This window comes from Salmo salar, chromosome ssa23 (assembly GCF_905237065.1).
Source record: "Salmo salar chromosome ssa23, Ssal_v3.1, whole genome shotgun sequence".
Lineage (NCBI taxonomy): Eukaryota > Metazoa > Chordata > Actinopteri > Salmoniformes > Salmonidae > Salmo > Salmo salar.
The window spans coordinates 12,770,158-12,798,015 of NC_059464.1; the positions used below are offsets into that span (position 1 = coordinate 12,770,158).

The 27,858-nt window shown below is 43.4% G+C and overlaps 1 protein-coding gene across 2 annotated transcripts in view; it reads left to right on the forward strand.

The window, feature by feature from the left end:
* Nucleotides 1-27,858, forward strand: part of LOC106584074 (solute carrier family 22 member 23) — a 37,613-nt gene that overhangs the window by 3,722 nt on the left and 6,033 nt on the right. The window contains exons 3-7 of one of the 2 annotated variants that reach the window (XM_014168914.2): nucleotides 318-472; nucleotides 13,168-13,354; nucleotides 22,455-22,582; nucleotides 24,873-24,975; nucleotides 27,517-27,743. In XM_014168914.2, the coding sequence (XP_014024389.1) occupies nucleotides 318-472; nucleotides 13,168-13,354; nucleotides 22,455-22,582; nucleotides 24,873-24,975; nucleotides 27,517-27,743 (800 nt within the window). The remainder of the gene's footprint in view (nucleotides 1-317; nucleotides 473-13,167; nucleotides 13,355-22,454; nucleotides 22,583-24,872; nucleotides 24,976-27,516; nucleotides 27,744-27,858) is intronic. The other variant, XM_014168915.2, reaches the window with a different exon arrangement.

The window sequence follows — 27,858 nt, forward strand, 5'->3', positions numbered from 1 at the left end:
GCATCGTCTTGTGCTAAAACACCCTCTGCTCTCCGTGTTGAGGTTGTCTGTAGGATGAGCTGTAGCTATAGCAACAGAGGCTATAGAATAACTGGTTCACAACTCTCTGACCCAATGACCTGCTGACAACTGAACCAGGTTGTCAGGGGAAACAGACTGCAGAGGATCGGAATGTTCTCTTCCAGACCAAAAGACTAATTTCTTCCTCTCCACTTCCATTTCACGCCATTTCTCTCACTTTCGCTCTGTTTCTCTATGTCTGCCCCCCTCTCTCTCTATGTCTGCCCCCCTCTCTCTCTCCCCCCCCTCTCTCTCAGGTTTGGTCGTCAACCGGTTCTGATCGTCTCGGTGCTGTTCATGTTGGTGTTTGGTTTGAGCGTAGCGTTCTCCTTCAACGTGACTATGTTCAGCACACTGCGTTTCTTTGAGGGTTTCTGTCTAGCTGGCCTCACTCTCTCCCTCTACGTACTGAGTAAGTACTGTACCTCCACTTCCTGTTATCTATTTCCTACTCTATATGTTCTGCTTCCTGTTTCCTACCTGTATCAGATTGATAGATGTGCTTTGGTAAATTAGAGCTTGGTTGGTCCCTTGTTCAAGAAGGTCCTCATAGACTGGGGGGTGTTAATTCGTTTTAAACCTCAATGGTCTCTGAGAAGGCATCAACAATGTCTAATTCGATTAGATACACAGCATGAATAAGATGATTAGCATGAACTATCACTTAATGGTCTTTGATGGTCTTTGATGGGGGGACCTTGACAAAGTCTGGCATACTGACACCCTACCCCTGGATGGGGACATCCGTGTTGTCTCGCTTGTCCTTTATCTACAGCTATGCCTGGGATTCCATCCTACTACCCCCTACACCATATACCACCTAACCTCCAACCCCCCACTCATCTCCCTTGCCCCCTTTTATCACCAGAGAGATTAGTCAGTCAGTTTGAGGTTGGGGGTGGGGGGGGGGGGGTTCTATGAAAGTGGTCTTGGGAAGATGGTTTTGAGGCTAAAATGTGATGAATATAGGATTTCTAGTTTAAATAGTTTTGTGGTGTACTATGCATGTGTTTGTGAATGTGTAGCCTCACATTTGCAAAGTGGATGCTGTCTTTAGATTGGTGTTGTTTGGGTGTTTATCTCAGAAGGCATCAAACAAAGGACTGTCTACAACCTCTAAGTCGTGTTTTCTGTGTGTGTGTGTGTGTGTGTGTGTGTGTGTGTGTGTGTGTGTGTGTGTGTGTGTTTGTGTGAGGTCATTGTTACCAGGCCCTACTAGAAGGGACGCTGACAAAGCGTTTTTTTCCACATCATTGCTTCTGCTAAAAAGTCTGCCATTACATTTTTTCACCTGATCATGTTCTTTCTCTAATATCAGCATTTCTTAACCTGTTAAACTATTGTTTGGGCCCTGTACAGGGCCCTGCAAGAATATAGAAAGTTACATATAATTTGAAAGCTACAGCCCTTGTCTTTTTGGACAGATTATTCAAATCTTAGTGCTAGCAACTTCTCTCAACTTCTCAACATCATGTGATCTAGTGATATCTAGTGGAGAAACTGTGAATTGGACAGGGGATATATTTACATCAAGGAGAGAAAAAAATTAAGGCATGGCAAGTTGCAAAAAGGTAAAAGATCAAACTTTTTTTGGAACAGCAAAATGGGGTTAAAAAAAGAAGTACATTTCAGGTTTCTTTGGACTGGCTATATCTCAGACTCTATCATCAGTCCCACAGTTCTTACGCTTCTAACAGTACTAAGCATGTGTTTGTAGGACCTACTGGGGGAAAGTATTCAGACACATTGACTTTTTCCACATTTAGTTACGTTACAGCCTTATTCTAAAATGTATTTAAAAAATGTTCCCCTCATCAATGTACACACAATACCCCATAAGGACAAAGCAAAAATTGTTTTTAGAAATCTTTGCAAAAACAGAAATATCACATTTATATAAGTATTCAGACCCTCTACTCAGTACTTTGTTGAAGCACCTTTGGCAGCGATTACAGCAGAGTAAAAATAATAATAAAAATCATCAGTAATCTACACACAATACACCATAATGACATAGCAAAAACAGTTATATTGAAATTTTAGCAAATGTATTACAGAAAATGAACAGAAATACCTTAGTTAAAAAAGTATTCAGGCCCTTTGCGATGAGACTCAAAATTGAGCTTATGCGCATCCTGTTTCCATTGATCATCTTTTAGATGTTTCTGCAACTTGGAGTTCACCTGTGGTAAATTCATTTGATTGGACATGATTTGGAAAGGCACACACACAAATGTAATAGTCATTTTATTACTTGTTCGGCAGAGAAAACAGTCTATGACTTGGGTGACTGGAGTCTCTGACAATTTTATGGGCTTTCCTCTGACACCGCCTATTATATAGGTCCTGGATTGCGGGAAGCGTGGCCCCAGTGATGTACTGGGCCGTACACACTACCCTCTGTAGCGCCTTATGGTCAGATGCCAAGCAGTTGCCATACCAGGCAGTGATGGAACCAGTCAGGATGCTCTCGATGGTGCCGCTGTAGAACTTTTTGAGGATCTGGGGATCCATGCCAAATCTTTTCAGTCTCCTGAGGGGGAAAAGGTTTTGTCGTGCCCTTTTCATGAATGTCTTGGTGTGTTTGGACCATGATAGTTCGTTGGTGATGTGGACACCAAGGAACTTGAAAACTCTTGACCCGCTCCACTACAGCCCCATTGATGTTAATGGGGGCCTGTTCTGCCCGCCTTTTCCTGTAGTCCACGATCAGCTCTTTTGTCTTGCTCACATTGAGGGAGAGGTTGTTGTCCTGGCACCACACTGACAGTTCTCTGACTTCCTCACTATAGGCTGTCCCATCGTTGCCGGTGATCACTGTTGTGTCATCAGCAAACTTAATGATGGTGTTGGAGTCGTGTTTGGCCACACAGTCGTGGGTGAACAGGGAGTACAGGAAGGGACTAAGTAGACACCCCTGAGGGGCCCCAGTGTTGAGAATCAGCGTGGCAGACGTGTTGTTGCCTACCCTTACCACCTTGGGGTGGCCCGTCAGGATGTCCAGGATCCAGTTGCAGAGGGAGGTGTTTAGTCCCAGGGTCCTTAGCTTAGTGATGAGCTTCGTGGGCACTATGGTATTGTACGCTGAGCTGTAGTCAATGAACAGCATTCTCACATACGTGTTCCTTTTGTCCAGGTGAGAAAGGGCAGTGTGGAGTGCGATTGAGATTGCGTCATCTGTGGATCTGTTGGGGTGGTATGCAAATTGCAGTGGGTCTAGGGTATCTGGGAGGATGCTGTTGATGTGAGCCATGACCAGCCTTTCAAATCCCTTCATGGCTACCGACGTGAGTGCTACAGGAATGTAATCATTTAGACAGGTTACCTTCGCTTCATTGGGCACAGGGACTATGGTGGTCTGCTTGAAACATGTAGGTATTACAGACTCAGTCAGGGAGAGGTTGAAAATGTCAGTGAAGACACTTGCCAGTTGGTCCACGCATGCTTTGAGTACACATCCTGATTATCCATCTGGCCCCGCGGCTTTGTGAATGTTGACCTGTTTTAAGATCTAGCTCACATCTGCTAACGAGAGCGTTATCACACACTTATCCAGAACAGCTGGTGCTCTCATGCATACTTCAGTGTTGTTTGCCTCGAAGCGAGCATAAAAAGGCACTTAGATCGTCTGGTAGGCTCGAGTCACTGGGCAGCTTGCGTCTGGATTTCCCTTTGAAGTCTGTAATAGTTTTCAAGCCCTGCCATTCTAATTGCTAACCACTTGCTAGCCTGCCATTTCGTCCTAGCTAGCTATTTTTAGCTTGTTAGCTGTCCATCGGTTTTTATTACATGTAATGCACAGGCCTGAAATGGATTTTAATGTATTTGAAAATGTGTGAATGTGTTTCCTGTTGGAATTAATGTAAACCGATTATTTTCTACAAAGAGATGATTTTGAATTGAACAGTCATGATTGAGGCATACATTTTTTTCCATTTAGCATACGCTTTTTTTGTTTTTTTAGCATACACTCTTATCCAGAGCGAATTACAGGAGGAATTAGGGTTGCTCAACTGATTTTGGGATGTTGTCAGCTCTGGAATTCTAACCAGCAACCTTTTGGATACTGGTCCAGTGCGCTTAACTGCTTGTCTACCTTGAGAGAAATTGATAATAAATATATATTGGAAAAGAAACAGTGAAACAAAGCTCCTTATTTATCCTGTTTACCATTAAAATGTGAAAATGTACATGTGAAAGTGTAACGGAGATGAGTCGGACATGGTTGCTCATGGTGACGTGATAAGGTATATAGACTTGAAAAAAAAAATTCACACGTGATTTGTTCATATTTTTTGTAAGGGTAGCCACAATCACACAATTTTTCTCTTTTCTCTCTCTTGCTCTATCAATCAAATTCAAAGGGCTTTATTGGCATGGGAAACAGATTTTTACATTGCCAAAGCAAGTGGAATAGACAAACAAAAGGGAAATGAACAAGGGAAATAAACAATTAGAAATTAACAGTAAACATTACACTCACAAAAGGTTTTAAAGAATATAGACATTTCAAATGTTATATTATTGGCTATGTACAATAGAGTGTTGTAACAATGTGCAAATAGTTTAAGTATGAAAGGGAAAATAGATAAATAGATAAACAGATTGTATTTACAGTGTTGTTTGTGCTCGATTGGTTGCCCTATTCTCAAGGCAATGGGCCACAAATCTTGCTGCTGTGATTGCACACTGCGGTATTTCGCCCAACAGAAATGGGAGTTTATCAATGCTTAATTTGTTTTTAAATTCTTTGTGGGTCAGTTTGATCTATGGGAAATATGTATCTTTAATGTGGTCATACATTTGGCAGGAGCTTAGGAAGTGTTTCCACCTCATTTCATGGGCCGTGGGCACATAGCCTGTCTTCTCTCAATAGCAAGGCTATGCCCACTTAGTCTGTACATAGTCAAGGATGTTCTTAATTTGGGGTCAGTCACAGTGGTCAGGTATTCTGCCACTCTATACTCTGTTTAGGGCCAGATAGCATTCCAATTTGCCTTGTTATTTTGGTTGAATCTTTCCAGTGTGTCAAATAGTTATCTTTTTGCTTTCTCATAATTTGGTTGGGTCTAAATGTGTTTCTCTCCTGAGACTCTGTGGGGTCTGTTTGTGTTTGTAAACCAAGCACCAGAACCAGCTGGCTGAGGAGACTCTTCTCTAGGTTAATCTGCCTGTAGGTTAGGGATTTGTGGTGGAATGTGTTGGCATCACTTCCTTTTAGGTGGTTGTAGAATTTAACAACTCTTTTCTAGGTTTTGATAAACAGCAGGTATAGTCCTAATTCTGCTCTGCATGCATTGTTTGGGGTTTTGCGTTGTACACAAAATATATTTTACCAGAATTCGGCATGCAGAGTCTTATTTGGGTGTTTGTCCCATTTTGTGAATTCTTGGTTGGTGCGTGGACCCCAGACCTCACAACCATAGAGGCCAATGGGTTCGATAACTGATTGAAGTATTTTTAGCCAGATCCTAATTAGGATGTTGAGATTTATGTTCCTTTTGATAGCATAGAAGGCCCTTCTTGCCTTGTATCTTACATCATTCACAGCCTTGTGGAAGTTACCTGTGGTGTTGATATTTAGGCCCGAGATAGGTATAATTCTTTGTGCTGCTGTAGGCCCTCGGTTCAGGACAGAAGCACCACGTCATCTGCAAACAGTAGACATTTGATTTCTGAGTAAGGTGAGACCAGGTACTGCAGACTGTTCTAGTGCCCTCGCCAATTCATTAATATTTATGTTGAAGGTGGTGGGGCTCAAGCTGCATCCCTGTCTCATCCCACGCCCCTGAGGAAAGAAATATGTGTCTTTATTGCAAATTCTTCCTGCACACTTGTTGTTTGTGTACATTGATTTTATAATGTCATATGCTTTCCCCCCAATAACGCTTTCCATCAATTTGTATAGCAGACCCTCATGCCAAATTCAGTCAAAAGCTTTTTTGAAATCAACAAAGCATGAGAAGACTTTGCTTTTGTTTTCTTTGTTTGTTTGTTTGTTTGTCAATAAGGGTGTGCAGGGTGTATACGTGGTTTGTCGTACGGCATTTTGGGAAGAAGCCAATTTGACATTTGTTCAGGACATTGTTTTCACTGAGGAAATGTTGGAGTCGTCTGTTGATGATATTGTAGAGGATTTTTCTGAAATTGCTGCTGACGCATATTCCGCGGTAATTATTTGGGTCAAATTTCAAATCAAATCGTATTCGCCACATGCACTGAATACAACAGACCTTACCGTGAAATGCTTACTTACGAGCCCTTAACCAACAATGCAGTTGGCAGAAAATAAGAGTTAAGAAAATATTTATGAAATAAAAAAATACAATTTTAAAAGTAGCACAATAGAATAGGCTATATACCGGGGGTACCGGTACCGAGTCAATGTGCGGGGGCACAGGTTATTCGAGGTAATTGAGGTAATATGTACATGTAGGTAGGGGTAAAGTGACTATGCATAGATAATAAACAGTGAATATCAGCAGTGTAAAAAAGGGGGTGGGGGGGGGTTCAATGCAAATAGTCTGGATAGCCATTTGATTAATTGTTCAGCAGTCTTATGGCTTGGGGTAGAAGCTGTTAAGGAGCCTTTTGGTCCTAGACTTGGTGCTGTCACGTCTGCTCCCGCTCTTCCCTCCCCCTGGCACTTGAGGGCGCCAGATTACCCTGCATCACACGTTCCTGCCATCCATCACTCACACTTGCCCTCCCTCGTCACTCGCATCAGCGTTATTGGACTCACCTGGACTCACTTATCACATGTTCTTTTCCTCCCCTATATTTGTCTGTTCCCTTGCTCTGTTCCCCGCTGCTGCATTGATTGTTTTTGTCTTTAGTTTTAGTTCTTGACGCTGTTCCTGTCGTGTGTTATTTCAGTTATTTATTAAATGTTTACTCCCCGTACCTGCTTCGTCTCTGCAGCATCATTCCGCGTGACAGAATGCAGCAGCCAACATACGAAGCATCAGGGAGTACTGGCATTCCGGTTGGTATGGTGGCAGCGGCTCTGGGTCGCCACCGATGGAACCGGGGTGCCTAGCCAGCTCGTCGGGCTTCCACGCCCTAGCTGGCTCAAGAGGTTTCCTTGCCCCGGTTGGCTCGGATGGCGCCCATCCCACGTTGGGCCTCAGCCGGATCGTCAGTTCTTGTTCGCCGAGCTGGTCCAGGAGTTTTTTGTTTTGTTGGTGACGTCGGGGTGGATCCCACCGCCGATGGAACCGGGGGTGCCTAAGCCTGCCCGTCGGGCTTCCACGCCCTGGCTGGTTCGAGAGGTTTTCCTGGCTCGGCGGCTTTTCCATCCCACGTCACATGTCACTGGATCATCCGGCTCCCCTTCTTCAGCGCGATCGACAGGCGTCTTGCCTCAGCCGGATCGTCAGGCTCCCATGTCTGAGCTGGCTCACCAGACTCTCATGCTGCTGCCGGTTCATCGGGCTTTCATGCCCCAACCGGCTTGCCCTGCGCCCATATCTCGGCCGGTTCGCCTAGGTGGGACACCGGGTGGCGTCCCAAGAGGGAGGGGTACTGTCACGTCTGCTCCCGGTCTTCCCTCTCCCTGGCGCTTGATGGCGCCAGATTACCCTGCATCACACGTTCCTGCCATCCATCACTCACACCTGCCGTCCCTCATCACTCGCATCAGCGTTATTGGACTCACCTGGACTCACTTATCACATGTTCTTTTCCTCCCCTATATTTGTCTGTTCCCTTGCTCTGTTGCCCACTGCTGCATTGATTGTTTTTGTCTGTAGTTGTAGTTCTTGACGCTGTTCCTGTTTTGTGTAATTTCAGTTATTTATTAAATTTATTAAACCTGCTTCGTCTCTCCAGCGTCAATACATGTGACAGGTGCTCTGGTACCGTTTGCTGTGCGGTAGCAGAGAGAACAGTCTATGACTTGGGTGGCTGGAGTCTTTGACAATTTTTTCCCCCTTTGATGCTGCCTAGTATTGAAGTCCTGGATGGCAGGAAGCTTGGCCCCAGTGATGTACTGGACCGTACACACTACCCTCTGGTGCGCCTTATGGTCAGATGCTGAGCAGTTGCCGTACGAGGCGGTGATGCAACCAGTCAGGATGCTCTCGATGGTGCAGCTGTAGGATTTTTTGAGGATCTGGGGACCCATGCCAAATCTTTTCAGTCTCCTGAGGAGGAATAGGTGTTGTCATGCCCTCTTCACTATCTTGGTGTGTGATGTCCTGGCACCACACTGCCAGGTCTCTGACATCCTCCCTATAGTCTGTTTCATCATTGTCAGGCCTTCCACCGTGGTGTCATGGGCAAACGTAATGATTGTATTGGAGTCATGCTTGGCCACGCAGTCGTGGATGAACAGGAAGTACAGGAGGGGACTAAGCACGAACCTGAGGGGCCCCCGTGTTGAGGATCAGTGTGTCAGATTTGTTGTTGCCTACCCTTACCACCTGGGGGCAGCCTGTCAGGAAGTACAAGATCCAGTTGCAGAGGGAGGTGTTTAGTCCCAAGGTCTTTAGCTTAGTGATGAGCTATGATGTTGAAAACAGAGCTGTAGTTAATGAACAGCATTCTTACATAGGTGTTCTTTTTGTCCAGGTGGGAAAGGGCAGTGTGGGCCACAATTGAGATTGCATCATCTGTGGATCTGTTGGGGCGGTATGTGAATTGGAGTGGGTCTAGGGTTTCTGGGATGATGGTGTTGATGTGAGCCATGACCAGCCTTTTAAAGCATTTCATGGCTACAGATGTGAGTGCTACTGGTGGTAGTCATTTAGGCAGGTTACCTTGGTGTTCTTGGGTACAGGGACAATGGTGGTCTGCTTGAAGCATGTAGGTATTACAACCTCGGTTCAGGGAGAGGTTGAAAATGTCAGTGAAGACACTTATCAGCTGGTCAGCGCATGATCTGAGTACACGTCCTGGTAATCCGTCTGGCCCTGCGACCTTGTGAATGTTGACCTGTTTAAAGGTCTTACTCACATAGGCTACATGAGCACACAGTCGTCCGGAACAGCTGGTGCTCTCATGCATGCTTCAGTGTTGCTTACCTCGAAGCGAGCATAGAAGGCATTTAGCTCGTCTGGTAGGCTTGCGTCACAGGGCAGCTCATGGCTGTGTTTCCCTTTGTAATCCCTAATAGTTTGCAAGCCCTGCCACATCCGACGAGCGTCAGAGCCGGTGTAGTAGGACTCCTTGAAAGCGACAGCTCCAGCTTTTATCTCAATGCGAATGTTGACAGTAATCCATGGCTTTTGGTTAGGATATGTACGTACGGTCACTGTGGGGACGACGTCATCGATGCACTTATTGATGAAGCTGGTAACTGATGTGATATACTCCTCAATGCCATCGGATGAATCCTGGAACATATTCCAGTCTGTGCTAGCAAAACAGTCCTGTAGCTTAGCATCTGTGTCATCTGACCACTTCCGTATTGAGCGAGTCACTGGTAATTCCTGCTTTAGTTTTTGCTTGTAAGCAGGAATCAGGATATAATTATGGTCAGATTTGCCAAATGGAGGGCTAGGCAGAGCTTTGTATGCATTTCTGTGTGGAGTTAAGGTGGTCTAGAGTTTTCCTGCATTAAATTCCCTGGCCACAAGGAGTGGCGCTTCTGGATGAGCATTTTCTTCTTTGCTTATGGCCTTATACAGCTCGTTGAGTGCGGTCTTAGTGCCAGCATCGGTTTGTGGTGGTAAATAGACAGCTACGAAAAATATAGATGAAAACTTTCTTGGTAGATAGTGTGGTCTACAGCTTATCATGAAGTACTCTACCTCGGGTGAGCAAAACCTCAAGACTTCCTTAATATTAGAGATTGTGCACCAGCTGTTATTGACAAATAAACACACCACCATCCCTCGCCTTACCGGAGGTAGCTGTTCTGTCTTGTCGATGCACAGAAAACCCAGCGAACTGAATATTATCATGTCGTCATTCAACCACAACTAGGTGAAACATAAGATATTAGTTTTTAATGTCCCGTTGGTAGGATAGTCTCAAACGGCGCTCATCCAGTTTATTCTCCAGTGATTGCACGTTGGCCAATAGGACAGATGGTAGAGGCAAGTTACCCACTCGCCAACAAATTCTCAAAAGATACCCGGATCTGCTGGGATTTAGGCCTGGTCCGCGAGCAGCAGTAAATTCTTAGCGTCAGACTTAATGAAAAAATCTTTGTCCAGTTTGAGGTGAGTAATCGCTGTTCTGATATCCAGAAGCTCTTTTTGGTCATAAGAGACAGTAGCAGAAACATTATTTACTAAATAAGTCATTAATTTTAAAGTTTTTGCTTTAATTAAGATGTTTGGTGCAGTATTTTTCAATAAAACAAATGTGCATGAAAACAAGTTGTCTATCAACAAAGACTTTATTGAAGAATCCCTACTATTGACCTATTACCGCCGAAGGGGCGTACACTTCGGCTCTGAACTTCGGCTTGCCTCCAGAAACATTTTTGTGTACCTGAACAGCCCAATAAAACCTCACCAGAGTCTAAAACGAACAAAATGTCGTCATAATATATGCACTGTTTCGGCTGGGAAGCATGCAGATGCCTTTAGGGCCTAGGCGAAGGTGAACACTGCTGCTTTGTAGAGGCGGACCTGGTCATAAAGGCTGTGCAAGTCCAGGGTTGAGTGGTGGGCCAGGTAGACGTTGGGTTTTTGAGGCACAGTCATGGGAATGCTTGCATTTACCCGCTGTATGGTAGCAGGGTGGAAGTCTTTTCATAGGTCTATCTCTCTCTCTCTCTTCTCTCTGCAGGTGATCACTTTCAGGCTTAGTCAGAAGATTGCCTCTTTTAAGGAGAAGGAGGGGAACAAGGCCAGGGGGTGGGGGAAGAGGACAGGGCGGGGGTGGGAGCTTTTGAGGGTAGAGCCACTTCAGCTGAGGAGAGAGCAGTGGGGGAGGGAGGAGAGAGAGGGATCAGCCTTGGGAAGAGCAGAGGAGGGGAGGGAGAGCAGAGGAGATTAGGAGAGGAGGGGAGGAGAGGAAGGAGAGAAGGGGGTTCAGTGAGGTAATCAACACAAGAGGAGTCTTTCTCCCTTTAAGCTGGAACAAAAGTTCCCTGCCTGACTCAACGTACTGTGTTTTTGTTTGTGTGTGTGTGCCAAATCAAATTGTATTTGTCACATGCTTCGTGAAAAACAGTGAAATGCTTACTTGCGGGTCCTTTTCCAACAATAAACAGTTAAAGATAAAGATTAAAACAATACAAATTGAAATAATGAAACCTCCCTAAGGGGTTACATTTTTGGGGGAGGCAGCAGGGGTTACTGCTATATTTAGCAAGTAATTATATACCAGGCTCTTCTAGAGACATCTTTATTGTGAGCAGTACATGAAACTAGTGTCATACAGACTGCTACAGTATCTGTCTAATGAGGAGGTGGTTTGGACTTGGACTCGGGCTCTGGGTCTGATTCTTTTTGGTTTGAACAGAGGGGGCTGTGCTGAGTGGGCAGACTTTCATCACACACACACACAGAGAAAGAGAGAGCGCGAGAGAGAGCGAGAGCGCGCGCGAGAGAGAGAGAGAACTGTGTGTTTGGGCTCCAGGGGAGAGGAGCGGGTGTTCTCAATCTTCAGGTATCAGCTGACTCCTAGCTCTCCTCCCTAGTGTAGTTAGAGAGACGAAAGGACATGAGGGGGGAGGAGGAAGGGGAGATATTCCCCTGCTGCAATACACTTCTCCCCCTTTTTCAGTCTCTATTGCGTTTTCTCAATTAAACTCCTGGGTCTACTCTCGCCTCCTTTTGAAAAGGTCAAAGGTAATCGATGAGAGTTCGACGAGGAGAGTGAACATGGACAAAAATGCTCTTGTATGAAATGAGAAGCTCCTTCTCCACTTTACACCGGTGGATCCCAAAATAAATGTTTGAAGTGCTAAAAAAATAGGTAGCATTTCGTTTTTAAATGTGAGCATACATTTCTTCTCTGACAATACAACAGCTGGTTCAAAGAGGGTTTGGATCAAAACACTTCCACGGTAGGATACACTTGTGCTTCCTTGCCAAAAGGAGACTATCGAGGAGGGGAGAACCATCTTCCGTTTGCCTACTAACGAATTGACACATACCTCAACCACTTATCGGTTTCCGGGTCACGGAGGAGAGAGGACAGACTTTTGCCCAAATGGGAATAGGCCTAACCAATTTCTCTCTCTCTCTCTCTCTCGCTCTCTCTCAGGAAGGTTTATTATTATTCAACCAGTGATTGAGCTGATGAATGGAGGGAGTTCTCCTCTCCTCTTAGGAGAGGGACTTACTTGTGTTCTGCAACCTCTGCTTTCTTTCCTTTCTCCCTCCTCTCTGTCATCTCTGCTATGGGAAGTGACATTACATGAGCCCTGGTTAGAAACATACAGCATAGAGGCCCCCCCCAAACCCCCCTACTGGTCACATTTAAATAGACCTTGCCATCTGGAGTGGACCATCTGGTCTGTACCACAGGGTAGCCGGTAGGGGGGTGCGATGACAGCCCAATCAGGGAAGAAATGGGCGGTGACTGTGAAATGGCTCACTGACTGAACTGACTGAACCCTTGAGAATGGCCATAGTGTGGATTTCTGACAGTAAGGTGAGCTCATGGTTCACTGGTTGTTAACTGGTTGTTAACTGTTGGTTAACTGCAGGCTTCTGAGGGAATGTTGTGACACAGAGAGGTATTACATTATTAATTGAGGGAATGAGCTGTAGGTAACATAGTTTAGGCATTTGAACACCTAAGCTACATCAGAGAGCTACAGCACTATACCTCAGTAATGTATGCCATTATACCCTACCCTTTTCACACTATCGTGGCTACCTGAACCAAACTGTTATTTTTCCCCACATTGTCCTTTTCAGCACTGTTTCAGCAACAGTGGTGGATTTGTAACCAGGCCAGCTCAGTACAGTTTGAATTGGGCTCAGCTAGGTTCGTCTCAGTAGGATGAAAAGCCCTTAATAGCATAAACATACAAAAAGCTCTGACTGAACTTAATGAACCCGCCCAATTTCTCTGGCTGTAACTTCTGTCCCTCACCCTCTTTGGAGATTGAGCTGTGCCTGCCAAGCTGGCATTTCTCCATGGACATGGTGGCTATATATCTAACCTCTCTCCCCTCTCTCCCCACCCCCTCCCCCATAGGGATTGAGCTGTGCCTGCCAGGCTGGCGTTTTTCCATGACCATGGTGGCCAGTTTCCTCATGGTGGGCGGGCAGCTTGTGATGCCCGGGGTGGCGGCTCTGTGTCGTGATTGGCCGGTCCAGGATGACTGGCAGGTCCTGCAGATCATGATCATCTGCCCCTTCATCCTGATGCTGCCCTACGTCTGGTAAAGAGCCCAGCCCAAATGTCTTCCATGTTACCACCATTCTGTTGAGACAATCATCCTAGAGTTAGAGGTTGAAATTAGATGTACCATGGAGTCCTGCCCACTGAGGGGAAAGCCACACCCACTTAGGGAGTGGCCCCTCCCACTCATGAAGTAGCTCAGCACACTGAGGGTCTTTTATCAATTAGATTTGCTTACCTCCTGGGTCCTCTCTCCTCAGTCCCCTCTCGCCTCCTTTTGGAAAAAAAATCTAAGTTAACCGAGGAGAGTGAATGTGGATGGAAATGCGCTTGCTTGAAATGAGACTGTTCTACTCCACTCTCGCGTCATTAAGCAAATTACCTAAAATAAATGTGTAAAGTGCTTAAAATATTTTTTGTTAGTAGTGCAAGACAGTTTATAGATAAATCAATAAGTAGCATATTGTTTTTAAATGTGTGCATGTTTTTCTCCTTTGACAAAACAAAAGCTGATTCAGGGGTGTGGCAGATTTCAAAACTATTACGCGGTATGATACACATGAGTAGTCTATCCAAGATGAAAGGTGGCTATCGAGGAGGGGAGGACCCTCTTCCGTTTGCCTACTAATAAATTGACACTCTCCTCGACCACTCAGAAGAGAGAAGAGAGGACGGAGCAAAGAGGACGGAGGACAGACTTTTGCTCAAACGAGAAAATCCCAGGGATTCCACCATGCTGTGGGGTTAGAGGTTAATAGGCTAGTGGCCAGTCCTCAAAAAGGATAGCACTACCCGAGGTAGAACAAAACACAACCATGTTTTCACATCTCTTATGTCTCCATTTATGAAATGGATGGTTGTGTACATTTCTTTGACTGCAAAAGTGGTTAAATTGATAGATATTGTGACACACCCCTTAAACTCAAATGGCCACATAAACTCATGTAACCCAATATTGCAAGCTCTGATATTGCTCAAATGTGAAATTCAATACACTACACAGACAAAAAAACAGCATTAGGATATCTTAATGCGTCTTGGAAATATAGACCTGTAAACACAGAGATACAATAGGCGTAAATATTTATCTATGAATATTTATGATGAATACAAGCTTTACTTTTTGGTAGCAGATTAATAGGCAACATTCCAAGTCAAAGTTGCTCTCATTCACTGTTGTATGGTCCTGACAAAAATACATACATTTACGTTTATTTAATGTTGTGGCTATTGTGATCACATTTTTTAAATGTTTTATTTAACCTTTATTTAACTAGGCAAGTCAGTTAAGAACAAATTCTTATTTACAATGACAGCCTACCGAAAGGCAAAAGGCTTCCTGCGGGAGTTTGTGGTCACTTAGAAATGTCCTTGTTTTCCATGAAAACGTACATGAAATGAGTTGCAAAATATAATCAAGACATTGACAAGATTTTAAATAATGATTTTTAATTGAAATAATAATTGTGTCCTTCAAACTTTCCTTTCATCAAAGAATCCTCCATTTGCAGCAATTACAGCCTTGCAGACCTTTGGCATTCTAGTTGTCAATTTGTTGAGGTAATCTGAAGAGATTTACCACCATGCTTCCTGAAGCACCTCCCACAAGTTGGATTGGCTTGATGGGCACTTCTTACGTACCATACGGTCAAGCTGCTCCCACAACAGCTCAATAGGGTTGAGATCCGGTGACTGTGCTGGCCACTCCATTATAGACAGAATACCAGCTGACTGCTTCTTCCCTAAATAGTTCTTGCATAGTTTGGAGCTGTGCTTTGGGTCATTGTCCTGTTGTAGGAGGAAATTGGCTCCAATTAAGTGCCGTCCACAGGGTATGGCATGGCGTTGCAAAATGGAGTGATAGCCTTCCTTCTTCAACATCCCTTTTACTCTGTACAAATCTCCCACTCCCACTCCCACCAAAGCACCCCCAGACCATCCCATCAAGCACTCCTCTAGCATCTTTTCGTTTTTTCTGCGCCTCACAAATGTTCTTCTTTGTGATCTGAACACCTCAAACTTAGATTAGTCTGCCCATAACACTTTCTTCCAATCTTTCTCTGTCCAGTGTCTGTGTTCTTTTGCCCATCTTAATCTTTTCTTTTTATTGGCCAGTCTGAGATATGGCTTTTTCTTTGCAACTCTGCCTAGAAGGCCAGCATCCCGAAGTCGCCTCTTCACTGTTGATGTTGATACTGGTGTTTTGCTGGTACTATTTAATGAAGCTGCCAGTTGAGGACTTGTGAGGCGTCTGTTTCTCAAACTAGACACTCTAATGTACTTGTCCTCTTGCTCAGTTGTGCACCGGGGCCTCCCACTCCTTTTTCTATTCCGGCTAGAGCCAGTTTGCGGTGTTCTGTGAAGGGAGTAGTCAAATCAAATCAAATCGAATTTTATTTGTCACATACACATGGTTAGCAGATGTTAATGCGAGTGTAGCGAAATGCTTGTGCTTCTAGTTCCGACAATGCAGTAATATCTAACAAGTAATCTAACAATTTCACAACTACCTTATACACACAAGTGTAAAGGAATGAATAAGAATATGTACATAAAGATTAATGAATGAGCGATGACCGAACGGCATAGGCAAGATGCAGTAGATGGTATAGAGTACAGTAAATACATATGAGATGAGTAATGTAGGGTATGTAAACATTATATAAAGTGGCATTGTTTAAAGTGGCTAGTGATACATTTATTACATCAATTATTCATTATTAAAGTGGCTAGAGATGAGTCAGTATGTTGGCAGCAGCCACTCAAAGTTAGTGATGGCTGTTTAACAGTCTGATGGCCTTGAGATAGAAGCTGTTTTTCAGTCTCTCGGTCCCCGCTTTGATGCACCTGTACTGACCTCGCCTTCTGGATGATAGCGGGGTGAACAGGCAGTGGCTCGGGTGGTTGTTGTCCTTGATGATCTTTTTGGCCTTCCTGTGACATTGGGTGGTGTAGGTGTCATGGAGGGCAGGTCGTTTGCCCCAGGTGATGCGTTGTGCAGACCTCACTACCCTCTGGAGAGCCTTGTGGGTGGAGCAGTTGCCATACCAGGCGGTGATACAGCCCGATAGGATGCTCTCGATTGTGCATCTGTAAAAGTTTGTGAGAGTTTTTGGTGACAAGCCAAATTTCTTCAGCCTCCTGAGGTTGAAGAGGTGCTGCTGTGCCTTCTTCACCACGATGTCTGTGTGGGTGGACAATTTCAGTTTGTCTGTGATGTGTACGCCGAGGAACTTGAAGCTTTCCACCTTCTCTACTACTGTCCCGTCGCTATGGATAGGGGGCTGCTCCCTCTGCTGTTTCCTGAAATCCACGATCATCTTCTTTGTTTTGTTGACATTGAGTGTGAGGTTATTTTCCTGACACCACACTCCGAGGGCCCTCACCTCCTCCCTGTAGGCCGTCTCGTCGTTGTTGGTAATCAAGCCTACCACTGTAGTGTCATCTGCAAACTTGATGATTGAGTTGGCCACGCAGTCATGGGTGAACAGGGAGTACAGGAGAGGGCTGAGAACGCACCATTGTGGGGCCCCAGTGTTGAGGATCAGTGGGGTGGAGATGTTGTTTCCTACCCTCACCACCTGGGGGAGGCCTGTCAGGAAGTCCAGCCATTTTCCAAGCAAGGAGAGGCATCACAAAAACCAGAAATACAGCTAAAATTAATCACTAACCTTTGACGATCTTCATCAGATGACACTCCCATGACTCAATGTTACACAATACATGTATGTTTTGTTCGATAAAGTTCATATTTATATCCAAAAACCCCATTTTACATTGGCGCGTGATGTTCAGAAAATGTATTGCCTCCAAAACTTCCTGTGAATGAGCACATCAATTTACAAAAATACTCATCATAAACGTTGATAAACTTTACAACAGTTATTGAAAGAATTCTAGATACACTACTCCTTAATTCAACCGCTGTGTCAGATTTCAAAATAGCTTTACTGCGAAAGCACATTGTTCAATTTTCTGAGTACAGAGCTCAGCCATCAAAGCAAGCTATACAGTTACCCACCAAGTTCTGGAGTCAACAAAACTCAGAAATAGTATTATAAATCTTCACTTACTTTTGCTGATCTCCGTCGGAATGCACTCCCAGGACTTCCAATGTTTGTTTTGTTCAATAAACTCTATATTTATGTCCAAATACCTCCTTTTGTTCGCACGTTCAGATCACTATCCAAAGGCAAAATATGCGAGTGCAAAACCAGAGACGAAAAGTCAAAATGTTCCATTACCGTTCGTAGAAACATGTCAAACGATGTTTACAATCAATCCTTAGGGTCTTTTTATCATAAATATTTGATAATGTTCCAACCGGACAATAGCGTATTCATTACAGAGGAAAAAGAAGGAACGGTGTGCCTGCGTGCCCACGCAGTAAACAAGTCATTGTCCTCAGGCAGTCCACTGATTGAATGGTCTCTTATTCTCTCCCCAGTAACAGTAGAAGCATGAAACAAGGTTCTGAAGACTGTTGACATCTATTGGAAGCCTTAGGAAGTGCAAAATGACCCCACAGACACTGTAGTTTGGATAGGCAATCACTTAAAAACTACAACCCTCAGATTTCTCACTTCCTGGTTTGATTTTTGTCAGGTTTTTGCCTGCCATATGAGTTCTGTTATACTCACAGACATCATTTAAGCAGTTTTAGAAACTTCAGAGTGTTTTCTATCCAAATCTACTAATAATATGTAAATATTTTACTCTGGGCCCGAGTAGCAGGCAGTTTACTCTGGGCACACTTTTCATCCGAACGTGAAAATACTGCCCCCTATCCCTAACAGGTTTTAATAGATACTGTGGGTACAACATCACTGATGCACTTGCTAATAAACTCGCTCACAGAATCAGCGTATTCATCAATGTTATTGTCCGACGCTATGCGGAACATATCCCAGTCCACGTGATCGAAGCGATCTTGAAGCGTGGAATCCGATTGGTCGGACCAGCATTGAACAGACCTGAGCACGGGCGCTTCCTGGTTTAGTTTCTGTCTCTAGGCTGGGAGCAACAAAATGGAGTCATGGTCAGATTTTCCCGAAAGGATGGCGGGGAAGGGCTTTGTATGCGTCGCGGAAGTTAGAATAACAATGATCCAGGGTTTTGCCAGCCCGGGTCGTGCATTCGATATGCTGATCAAATTTAGGGAGACTTGTTTTCAGATCAGCCTTGTTAAAATCCCCATCTACAATAAATGCAGCCTCAGGATATGTGGTTTCCAGTTTACATAGAGTCAAATGAAGTTCTTTCAGGGCCATCGGGGATATACACGACTGTGATTATGATCGAAGATAATTATTTTGGTAGATAATGCGGTCGGCATTTGATTGTAAGGAATTCTAGGTCAGGTGAACAAAAGGACTTGAGTTCCTGTATGTTGTTATGATCACACCGCGTCTCGTTAATCATAAGGCATACATCCCCGCCCTTCTTCTTACCAGAGAGATGTTTGTTTCTGTTGGCGCGATGCGTGAAGAAACCAGGTGGCTGTACCAACTCTGAGTGAGCCATGTTTCCGTGAAACAAAGAACGTTACAATCTCTGATGTCTCTCTGGAAGGCAACCCTTGCTCGGATTTAGTCTACCTTGTTGTCAAGAGACTGGACATTGGCGAGTAGTATGCTTGGGAGTGGTGCGCGATGTGCCCGTCTATGGAGCCTGACCAGAAGACCGCTCCGTCTGCCCCTTTTGCGGTGCCGTTGTTTTTGGTCGCCTGCTGGGATTCGATCCATTGTCCTGGGTGGTGGACCAAACAGAAGATCCGCTTCGGGAAAGTCGTTTTCCTGGTCATAATGTTGGTGAGTTGACGTTGCTCTTATATCCAATAGTTCCTCCCCGACTGTATATAATAAAACTTAAGATTTCTAGCCTAGTACACAGCGTCGTATGAGATCTTCCGTTTCTTGGCAATTTCTCGCATGGAATAGCCTTCATTTCTCAGAACAAGAATAGACTGATGAGTTTCAGAAGAAAGGTCTCTGTTTCTGGACATTTTGAGCCTGTAATTGAACCCCAAAATGCTGATTCTCCATATACTCAACTAGTAAAAAAAAATGCCAAAAAACCCCAACAGTTTTCAGCTGTGTTAACATAATTGCAAACGGGTTTTCTAATGATCAATTAGCCTTTTAAAATGATAAACTTGGATTAGCTAGCACAACGTGTCATTGGAACACCCGAGTGATGGTTGCTGATAATGGGCCTCTGTAAACCTATGTTTATTCCATTAAAAATCAACTGTTTCCAGCTACAATAGTCATTTACAACATTAATAAATCTTCTTAAGGATCGGTGTCCCGCTAGCGGGACAACTTCTTGTGAAACTGGAGGGCGCGTAATTCAAATAAATTCTAATAGTTATTATGGATTTTAAACATTTAGGTACATATGAGTGTCTTATATTGTCTGAAAGCTTAAATTCTTGTTAATCTAACTGCCCTGTCCGTTTTACAGTAACTATTACAGCAGCAACATGCCATGCGATTGTTTGAGGACGGCGCCCCATATCAAAATATTTTTACACCGGCACAGATTTCATACATTCACATATAAAGATGAAATATTCAATTACTTTTTGAAAATCTTCCTCTGATTTGTCATCCAAAGGGTCCCAGCAATAACATGTAGTGTCGTTTGTTAAATAAAATCCTTTTTTATATCCCAAAAAGTCTGTTTAGTTGGCGCCATCGATTTGAGTTATCTACTCGTTCAACTTGCAGAGAAAGGAATCCAAAAATCTACCCCTAAACTTTGTTTCAACAAGTCAAAATACATTTCTATTTACTCCTCAGACACCCTAAAATGTAATCAAACTATAATATTTCTTTCGGAAAGAAGTATGTTCAATAGGAAAATGATTTTAGCAGGTGCGCAACTTCGTCATGGCGTGCAAAAACACGGATTTCCAAGACTGTGTCCTCATACAAAAACGGTTATTTCTTATTCGTTTTTGAAGTTACAAGCCTGAAACCTTGAACATAGACTGCTGACACCCTGTGGAAGCCATAGGAATTGCATCCAGGGAGCTATTTTACAATATGACCTTTCTCTTGCAATTCCGGTTGGTTTTTCTTTGGATTTTCTCCTACCATATCTTTTGTGTTATATTCTCCTACATTATTTTAACATTTCTACAAACTTCAAAGTGTTTTTTTTCCAATGGTACAAATTATATGCATATCCTGGCTTCAGGCCCTGAGCTACAGGCAGTTTACTTTGGCACGTCATTCAGGCGGAAATGGAGGAAAAAGGGTCCAAGCCCTAAGAAGTTTTAACAATGTCTACACTGTATTTTATGTTAATCAATTTTATGTTAATTTAATTGATATTTTAGAGTTACCTTTTATTGTCCCCAGCACAAGTAATGATCAGCTTCTTGATATGCCACACCTGTCAGGTGGATGGATTATCTTGGCAAAGGAGAAATACTCACTAACAGGGATGTAAAATGTGTGCACAAAATTTTAGAGAAATAAGCTTTTTGTGTGTATAGAACATTTCTTCGATCTTTTATTTCAGCTCATGAAACATGGGACCAACACTTTACATATTGCGTTTATATTTTTGTTCAGTGTAGAAAAGGCAACAGACTGCTTGGCATGGCAACATTAACTTTTCCAAGTTACAAGCCTCTTTGAGGATCAATGAGGCAACTCGGAGGCTCCAGCGTAAGGAAAGCAAATCCAACCCTGGACTCTTCACACCCTCTCCCTAATTTTACATCTTTCCCCCACTGTAGTATAACTTGTGCCTCCAGGATTGAGTTCTTAATTAAGTCACCTCCTTATCATTTAGAAGGGAGCTTTGATTCACGACTAGTCCATTACGGCTTCCTGAATCAAACATGACTTTCCGCTGGCTCACTGCATTAGTGGTCCACATTAGATTGTTCCGGTGCACTCTTATGCTATTCAGGTTGAGCTGGCACATAGCTTTTTCCAGAAAACTATGTCCCCCATCCTGTCTGTCTGCCATGGAGGTGCTGTATATTAACTAGGTGACATTATGGAGTAGGTGTAGAATGCAACCACACATGATGACAAGCACGTAAGGCAGGTGTTCACTACAATGAACCAACACAACCTGACACTCATTGACAAGAAATGCCATCAACTTACTAGGCCTTCACATAATATAGTAGGAATTGCACCTCTCCAATGTCAATGCCTATCCGGAATCTCCCAGAACTGTTCTCGATAGGCCCACTCCACAATAATTCCTCCCCTCTGGCAGTTACTAATGACAGGGAAACCATGGAACTGGACTGCCAAAGGTCAGGAGGCCATTCGACCCTGACTAAATTACAAGAGTAGGGCCTTAAATAACAAAATCCTTCAACTCACTGGGCACACACTTGTTGAATCATTGTTGTTTCCACATCATTTCAATGAAATGATGTTGAACCAACATGGAATACACGTTGAATTGACGTCTATGCCCAGTGGGAAGGAACCTTGAATCCCCCAAAATCTAATTCCGATGTCTGAACCCACTTGTTTTCCATAGAGCAGATTACCGTAGCCACAACATCAAAAAGCATGTGTAACTGTATGTATTCTTGTCAGGCAGGACCATACAGCAGTGAATGAGAGCAAATCTGACTTGGAAAGTTGTCTATTAACCAGCTATCAAAAAGTAAAGCTTACATTCATCTTAAATATTCATAGTTGACATTTCCACCTGTTGTGTCTGTGGGGCGACAGGTCTATGCATTAAGATACCCTAATGCTGTTTGTTTGTGTATGTAGGTTACATTAGCTTTTGGTGTCCATCCCCCCTCCAGCCAGGCATTATTCTGCACTTTTTGAATGTAGGGGTTGTGGACAATATCTATCAATTTAACCACTTATGCAGTAAAATATTTTTACACAACCATCCATTTCATAAATGGGAGACATTAGGGATGTGAAAAAACATGGTTGTGTTTTGTTCTACTTTGGGTAGGGGTATCTAAAAAAAAATTGGACCTTGCCACTAGACTATAAAGACTTGCTCATCAGGACCATGTTTTGGCTTGAACAGTACACTGCACAGTGCAGTCTCAGACAATACGATCTTTCTCTCACTTTCCTTCTGTCATTCTCTCTCTCATTCTCGTGTTTACTCCCTCCCTCCTCTTCTCTCTGTAGGATCTTCCCAGAGTCCCTACGTTGGCTCCTGGCCACCCAGCACTACCGCTGCTCTAAAGCCATGATGCTCCGCATCGCCAGGAAGAACCAGGTTGACATGACAACTGAACCCAGCGGTATTCTAGCAGGTGAGGAAGATGGAGAGACAGGGAGACGTAGAGAGACATCAAAAAAGAAGAGAGATGGAGAGGGGATAGATGGAGAGAATGAGACGTGGTAGGTGGTGATACACAGATGGGAGAGGTGGAGAGAAAGGGGATATGGAGAAGTAGAGAGAAATAGGAGATATGGAGAGGCAGGAGAAACCCTAAGTTAAACAGAACCACACTTATTCCATCAGTGTCTACGCACACCTCTGGTTTGTAGCTGGCCATGCAGAATATACAGTCGGAGTCGGAAGTTTACATACACTTAGGTTTGAGGCATTAAAACTCATTTTTCAACCACTCCACAAATTTCTTGTTAACAAACTATAGTTTTGGCAAGTCGGTTAGGACATCTACTTTATGCATGACACAAGTCATTTTTCCAACAATTGTTTACAGACAGGTTATTGCACTTATAATTCACTGTATCACAATTCCAGTGGGTCAGAAGTTAACATACACTAAGTTGACTGTGCCTTTAAACAGCTTGGAAAATTCCAGAAAATGATGTCGTGGCTTTAGAAGCTTCTGATGGGCTAATTGACATCATTTGAATCAATTGGAGGTGTACCTGTGGATGTATTTAAAGGCCTACCTTCAAACTCAGTGCCTCTTTGCTTGACATCATGGGAAAATCAAAAGAAATCAGCCAAGACCTCAGAAAAAACGCCTGAAGGTACCATGTTCATCAGTACAAACAATAGTACGCTCAGGAAGGAGACGCGTTCTGTTTCCATGAATGTACTTTGGTGCAAAAAGTGCAAATCAATCCCAGAACAACAGCAAAGGACATGTGAAGATGATGGAGGAAACAGGTACAAAAGTATCTATATCCACAGTAAAACGAGTCCTATATTGACATAACCTGAAAGGCCGCTCAGCAAGGAAGAAGCCACTGCTCCAAAACCGCCATAAAAAAGCCAGACTATGGTTTGCAACTGCACATGGGGACAAAGATCGTACTTTTTGGAGAAATGTCCTCTGGTCTGATGAAACAAAAATAGAACTGTTTGGCCATAATGACCATCATTATGTTTGCAGGGAAAAGGGGGAGGCTTGCAAGCCGAAGAACACCATCCCAACCGTGAAGCGTGGGGGTGGCAGCATCATGCTGTGGGGGTGCTTTGCTGCAGGAGGGACTGGTGCACTTCACAAAATAGATGGCATCACGAGGCAGGAAAATTATGTGGATATATTGAAGCAACATCTCAAGACATCAGTCAGGAAGTTAAAGCTTGGTCACAAATGGATCTTCCAAATGGACAATGACCCCAAGCATACTTCCAAAGTTGTGGCAAAATGGCTTAAGGACAACAAAGTCAAGGTATTGGAGTGGCCATCACAAAACATTTGTGGGCAGAACTGAAAAAGCGTGTGCGAGCAAGGAGGCCTACAAACCTGACTCAGTTACACCAGCTCTATCAGGAGGAATGGGCCAAAATTCACCCAACTTATTGTGGGAAACTTGTGGAAGGCTACCTGAAACATTTCACCCAAGTTAAACAATTTTAAGGCAATGCTACCAAATACTAATTGAGTGTATGTAAACTTCTGACCCACTGGGAATGTGATGAAAGAAATAAAAGCTGAAATAAATCATTCTCTACTATTATTTTGACATTTCACATTCTTAAAATAAAGGGGTGATCCTAACTGACCTAAGACAAGGTATTTTTACTAGTATTAAATGTCAGGAATTGTGAAAAACGGAGTTTAAATGTATTTGGCTAAGGTGTATGTAAACTTCTGACTTCAACCGTATGTATGGGATGTCACACGTAGACTCACAACAACACATTGTCAATTGCATTTGCACAGATTGTATTGTTGTTATACACGACATGTAGCTGCAGGTCTCTGATTTCAGTGATGAAATGTGTATGCAATGGATTGTCAGTCAGACACAGTGACACACACGGACTATGCACGTACACGTTCATTTTCACATGTGCAACTTCAGGACTCTCGTTTAATTTGATGAAATATCTGCACAGCTTAATCCCAGATACACACACACACACAAATATAAAATATGAGAAAATATTTTAAAGATGTCAGCAGATTAATAGGTACTGGATCAATGAAATAAAGTGTTTTATTTCAGATCTCATACACACACATCCACCCACAGAAGAACATTACTGTAGAGTCTGTGTGGTGTGGATTTCCCGAGGTGCTGGTGCGTGGGTCTGTCTGTCTGTCTGTGTGTGTGTGTGTGTGTTGTTTCCCTGCCAGTGGGAAGGTCTTACAGTGTGTTGTGTCTCACCACCAGAACTGGAAAATGAGCTGCATAAGAAGCCAAAGAGGACCTGCATCATCAAGATGACTAGCACCAGAAACTTTTGGAAGAACATCGTGGTGCTCTGTGTCAACTCGTAAGTCTCTCTCTCTCTCTCTGTGTGCAGCTGAGTGAAATCAAGTCAAGTCTTGTTTTTCTTGGCAAACAATTGGTGTAGACCAGGTATTCCCAAACTGCCATCGGGGGTACGCCAAATAAAATACAAAAAAGTGTACATTTCTTTTCAGTCCATTAATATTTTCCAACAGGGCTTTACATTTGAGTGAATTTTTTCCCCTCGTTTCACTGCCAAAAATAAAATTAAACCATCTAGTGTTCAGCGAAATAACAACACAATGTCAAATACAGATAGCCTAGTCAAATAATTAACATCCAATCACATTAACCGTTACTCTCTCGCGGGAATTCCACTAACGGTCCGTATGTAGCCAAATGTAGCTAATGCTCATGTTGGTATCTGTACTGATGGAGCAAAAGCCATGACAGGGAGTCATAGTGGAGTGGTAACGAGAGTGCAAGCAGTTGCTCCCAACGTACACTGCAGCATCCACGAGAGGCTCTTGCTGCCAAGGGAATGCCTGACAGCTTGAAAAACATTTTGGACACTACAGTGAAAATGGTTAACTTTGTTAAAGCAAGGCCCCTGAACTCTTGTGTATTTTCTGTACTATGCAATGATATGGGCAGCGACCATGTAACACTTTTACAACATACAGAAGTGCGCTGGTTATCAAGGGGCAAAGTATTGACATGTTTTTTTGAATTGAGAGACGAGCTTAAAGTTTTCTTTACTGACCATAATTTTCAGTTGTCTGACCGCTTGCATGATGACGAGTTTCTCACACGACTGGCCTATCTGGGTGATGTTTTTTCTTGCTTGAATGATCTGAATCTTGGATTACACGGACTCTCCGCAACAATATTCTATGTGCGGGACTTAATTGAGGCTATGATTAAGAAGTTGGAGCTCTTCTTTGTCTGCATTAAAAAAACTTCTTAGGGATAGCCCCCTTTTTTTAAATGTTCACCTAAATGACATACCCAAATCTATCTGCCTGTAGCTCAGGCCCTGAAGCAAGGATATGCATATTATTGGTACCATTTGAAAGGAAACACTTTGAAGTTTGTGGAAATGTGAATTGAATGTAGGAGAATATAACACAATAGATCTGGTAGAAGAAAATACAAATAAAAAAACAACCAGTGTTTTTTTACCACCATATTTGAAATGCAAGAGAAAGGTCACTGTTAAAGCCATCACTCTAGTTGTAATTCTGATAATGTCTACAACATGGCAGCAGTGTATGTGCAAAGTTTCAGATGGATAACTTGGAGTATGACTGATCCTCAAGACTTTTAGTGTGAAGTCCCCACGTACATTTGGGCAAATCATGAAGGAGACGTTCGCATTCATATTCCATTTTATAAGTTCAACATCTGCAAAACAACCAGTTTTCATAACTTCATAACTCTGAATATCCTTATAATTGTTGTCGAAAATGAAAAGGTGTGCTACATTTTACGACATATATATGGTTTCCGGATACTCCTGTAAAGACCAGCTCATTGGCTATCTAGCTAGCTTTGTTTGACCTCGATTGGTGCTTATTTGACAAAGACACAGTTGTTCAAGGCGATGGCCGCCCGCGTCATCAGGGTGCCATGAAGGTGTCGCTCTCTGACCAAATATGGTGTCCTATAGGATATACTACACCCCTAATGAAATAGTGAAGTCTTGTTACCTTCTAGGGTCTCTGCAGAATAGATACAAACATGATTTGACTCATTCACACAACGTTTAGGGTGAGATTTTCACAGATTCCTTTCTTTGCAAATTGAGCAAGTGGAAATACAAAATCGATCGTGCGTGCTATATGGACCTTTTTAGGACATGAAAAAGGATTTTATCTAACAAAACGACAGTTATCTCTGGGACCCTTTGGATGAAAAATCAGAGCAAGATTTCAGAATGTAAGTATACATTTCACCTTCAGAGGTGAATTTATCAAACCTATTGCATTGAAAAAAGTGTTTTGTTGTTAGGAGCTCTCCTCAAATAATAGCACGGCATTTTTTTCGCAGTAATAGCTACTGTAAATTGGACAGTGCAGTTATATTAACAAGAATTTAAGCTAAAATCTGCGATCTTGATATAACGCGCTGCATGATTTACAACTGTCCCGTTGACGGAACGCCGATCCTTAGATAAAAAATTATAAAAACAGTGATGAGGAATAAATACACAGTAAATTATGAATAACAATAACGAGTAAAAATTGTATTAAAAGGCAGAGGGCAATGTGCCAAACAGAACATGAATTACACATGAGCTAGGTTCCCCATGAAGACAAGGCTCCATACCAGCGTCTTGCTTCTAGTACTGATGGTGTGTGTGTGTGTGTGTGTAACTGGTAGGATCTGAACCCGGGTCTCCCACTTGGAAAACCAATGTCGGAACCCTTAGACCAAGAGGAGGGTGACACTGATTTTAAGTTACTTCATCACACTAGCATCAATCCCCCTCACCTCCGCTACATGTGTCTCTCTCTCTGCTGGTTGACAGGGTACGGTATCCACCACTGTTTTGCTCTTACCAATAATGTGTTTGTATCTGTAGATTGACGGGGTACGGTATCCACCACTGTTTTGCCCGCAGTATGATGGACCCAGAGGCTCCGGTGTCGGCCATGTTCAATGCCGACTACTACACCATGGCCGGCATCGCCGTAGCAACCTGCCTGGCGCTGTGCCCGGCCGTGGCGTTCATGGGACGTCGGGGCGGACTCCTCACCTTCATGATCATCACTGCCCTGGCATCACTGCTGCAGCTGGGCCTGCTCAACTGTGAGTAGAGTACAGACACGTGTTATGCATTTAACACACACACACACCGACACACACACACACACACCGACACACACCCACACACACACACACACACACACACACACACACACAC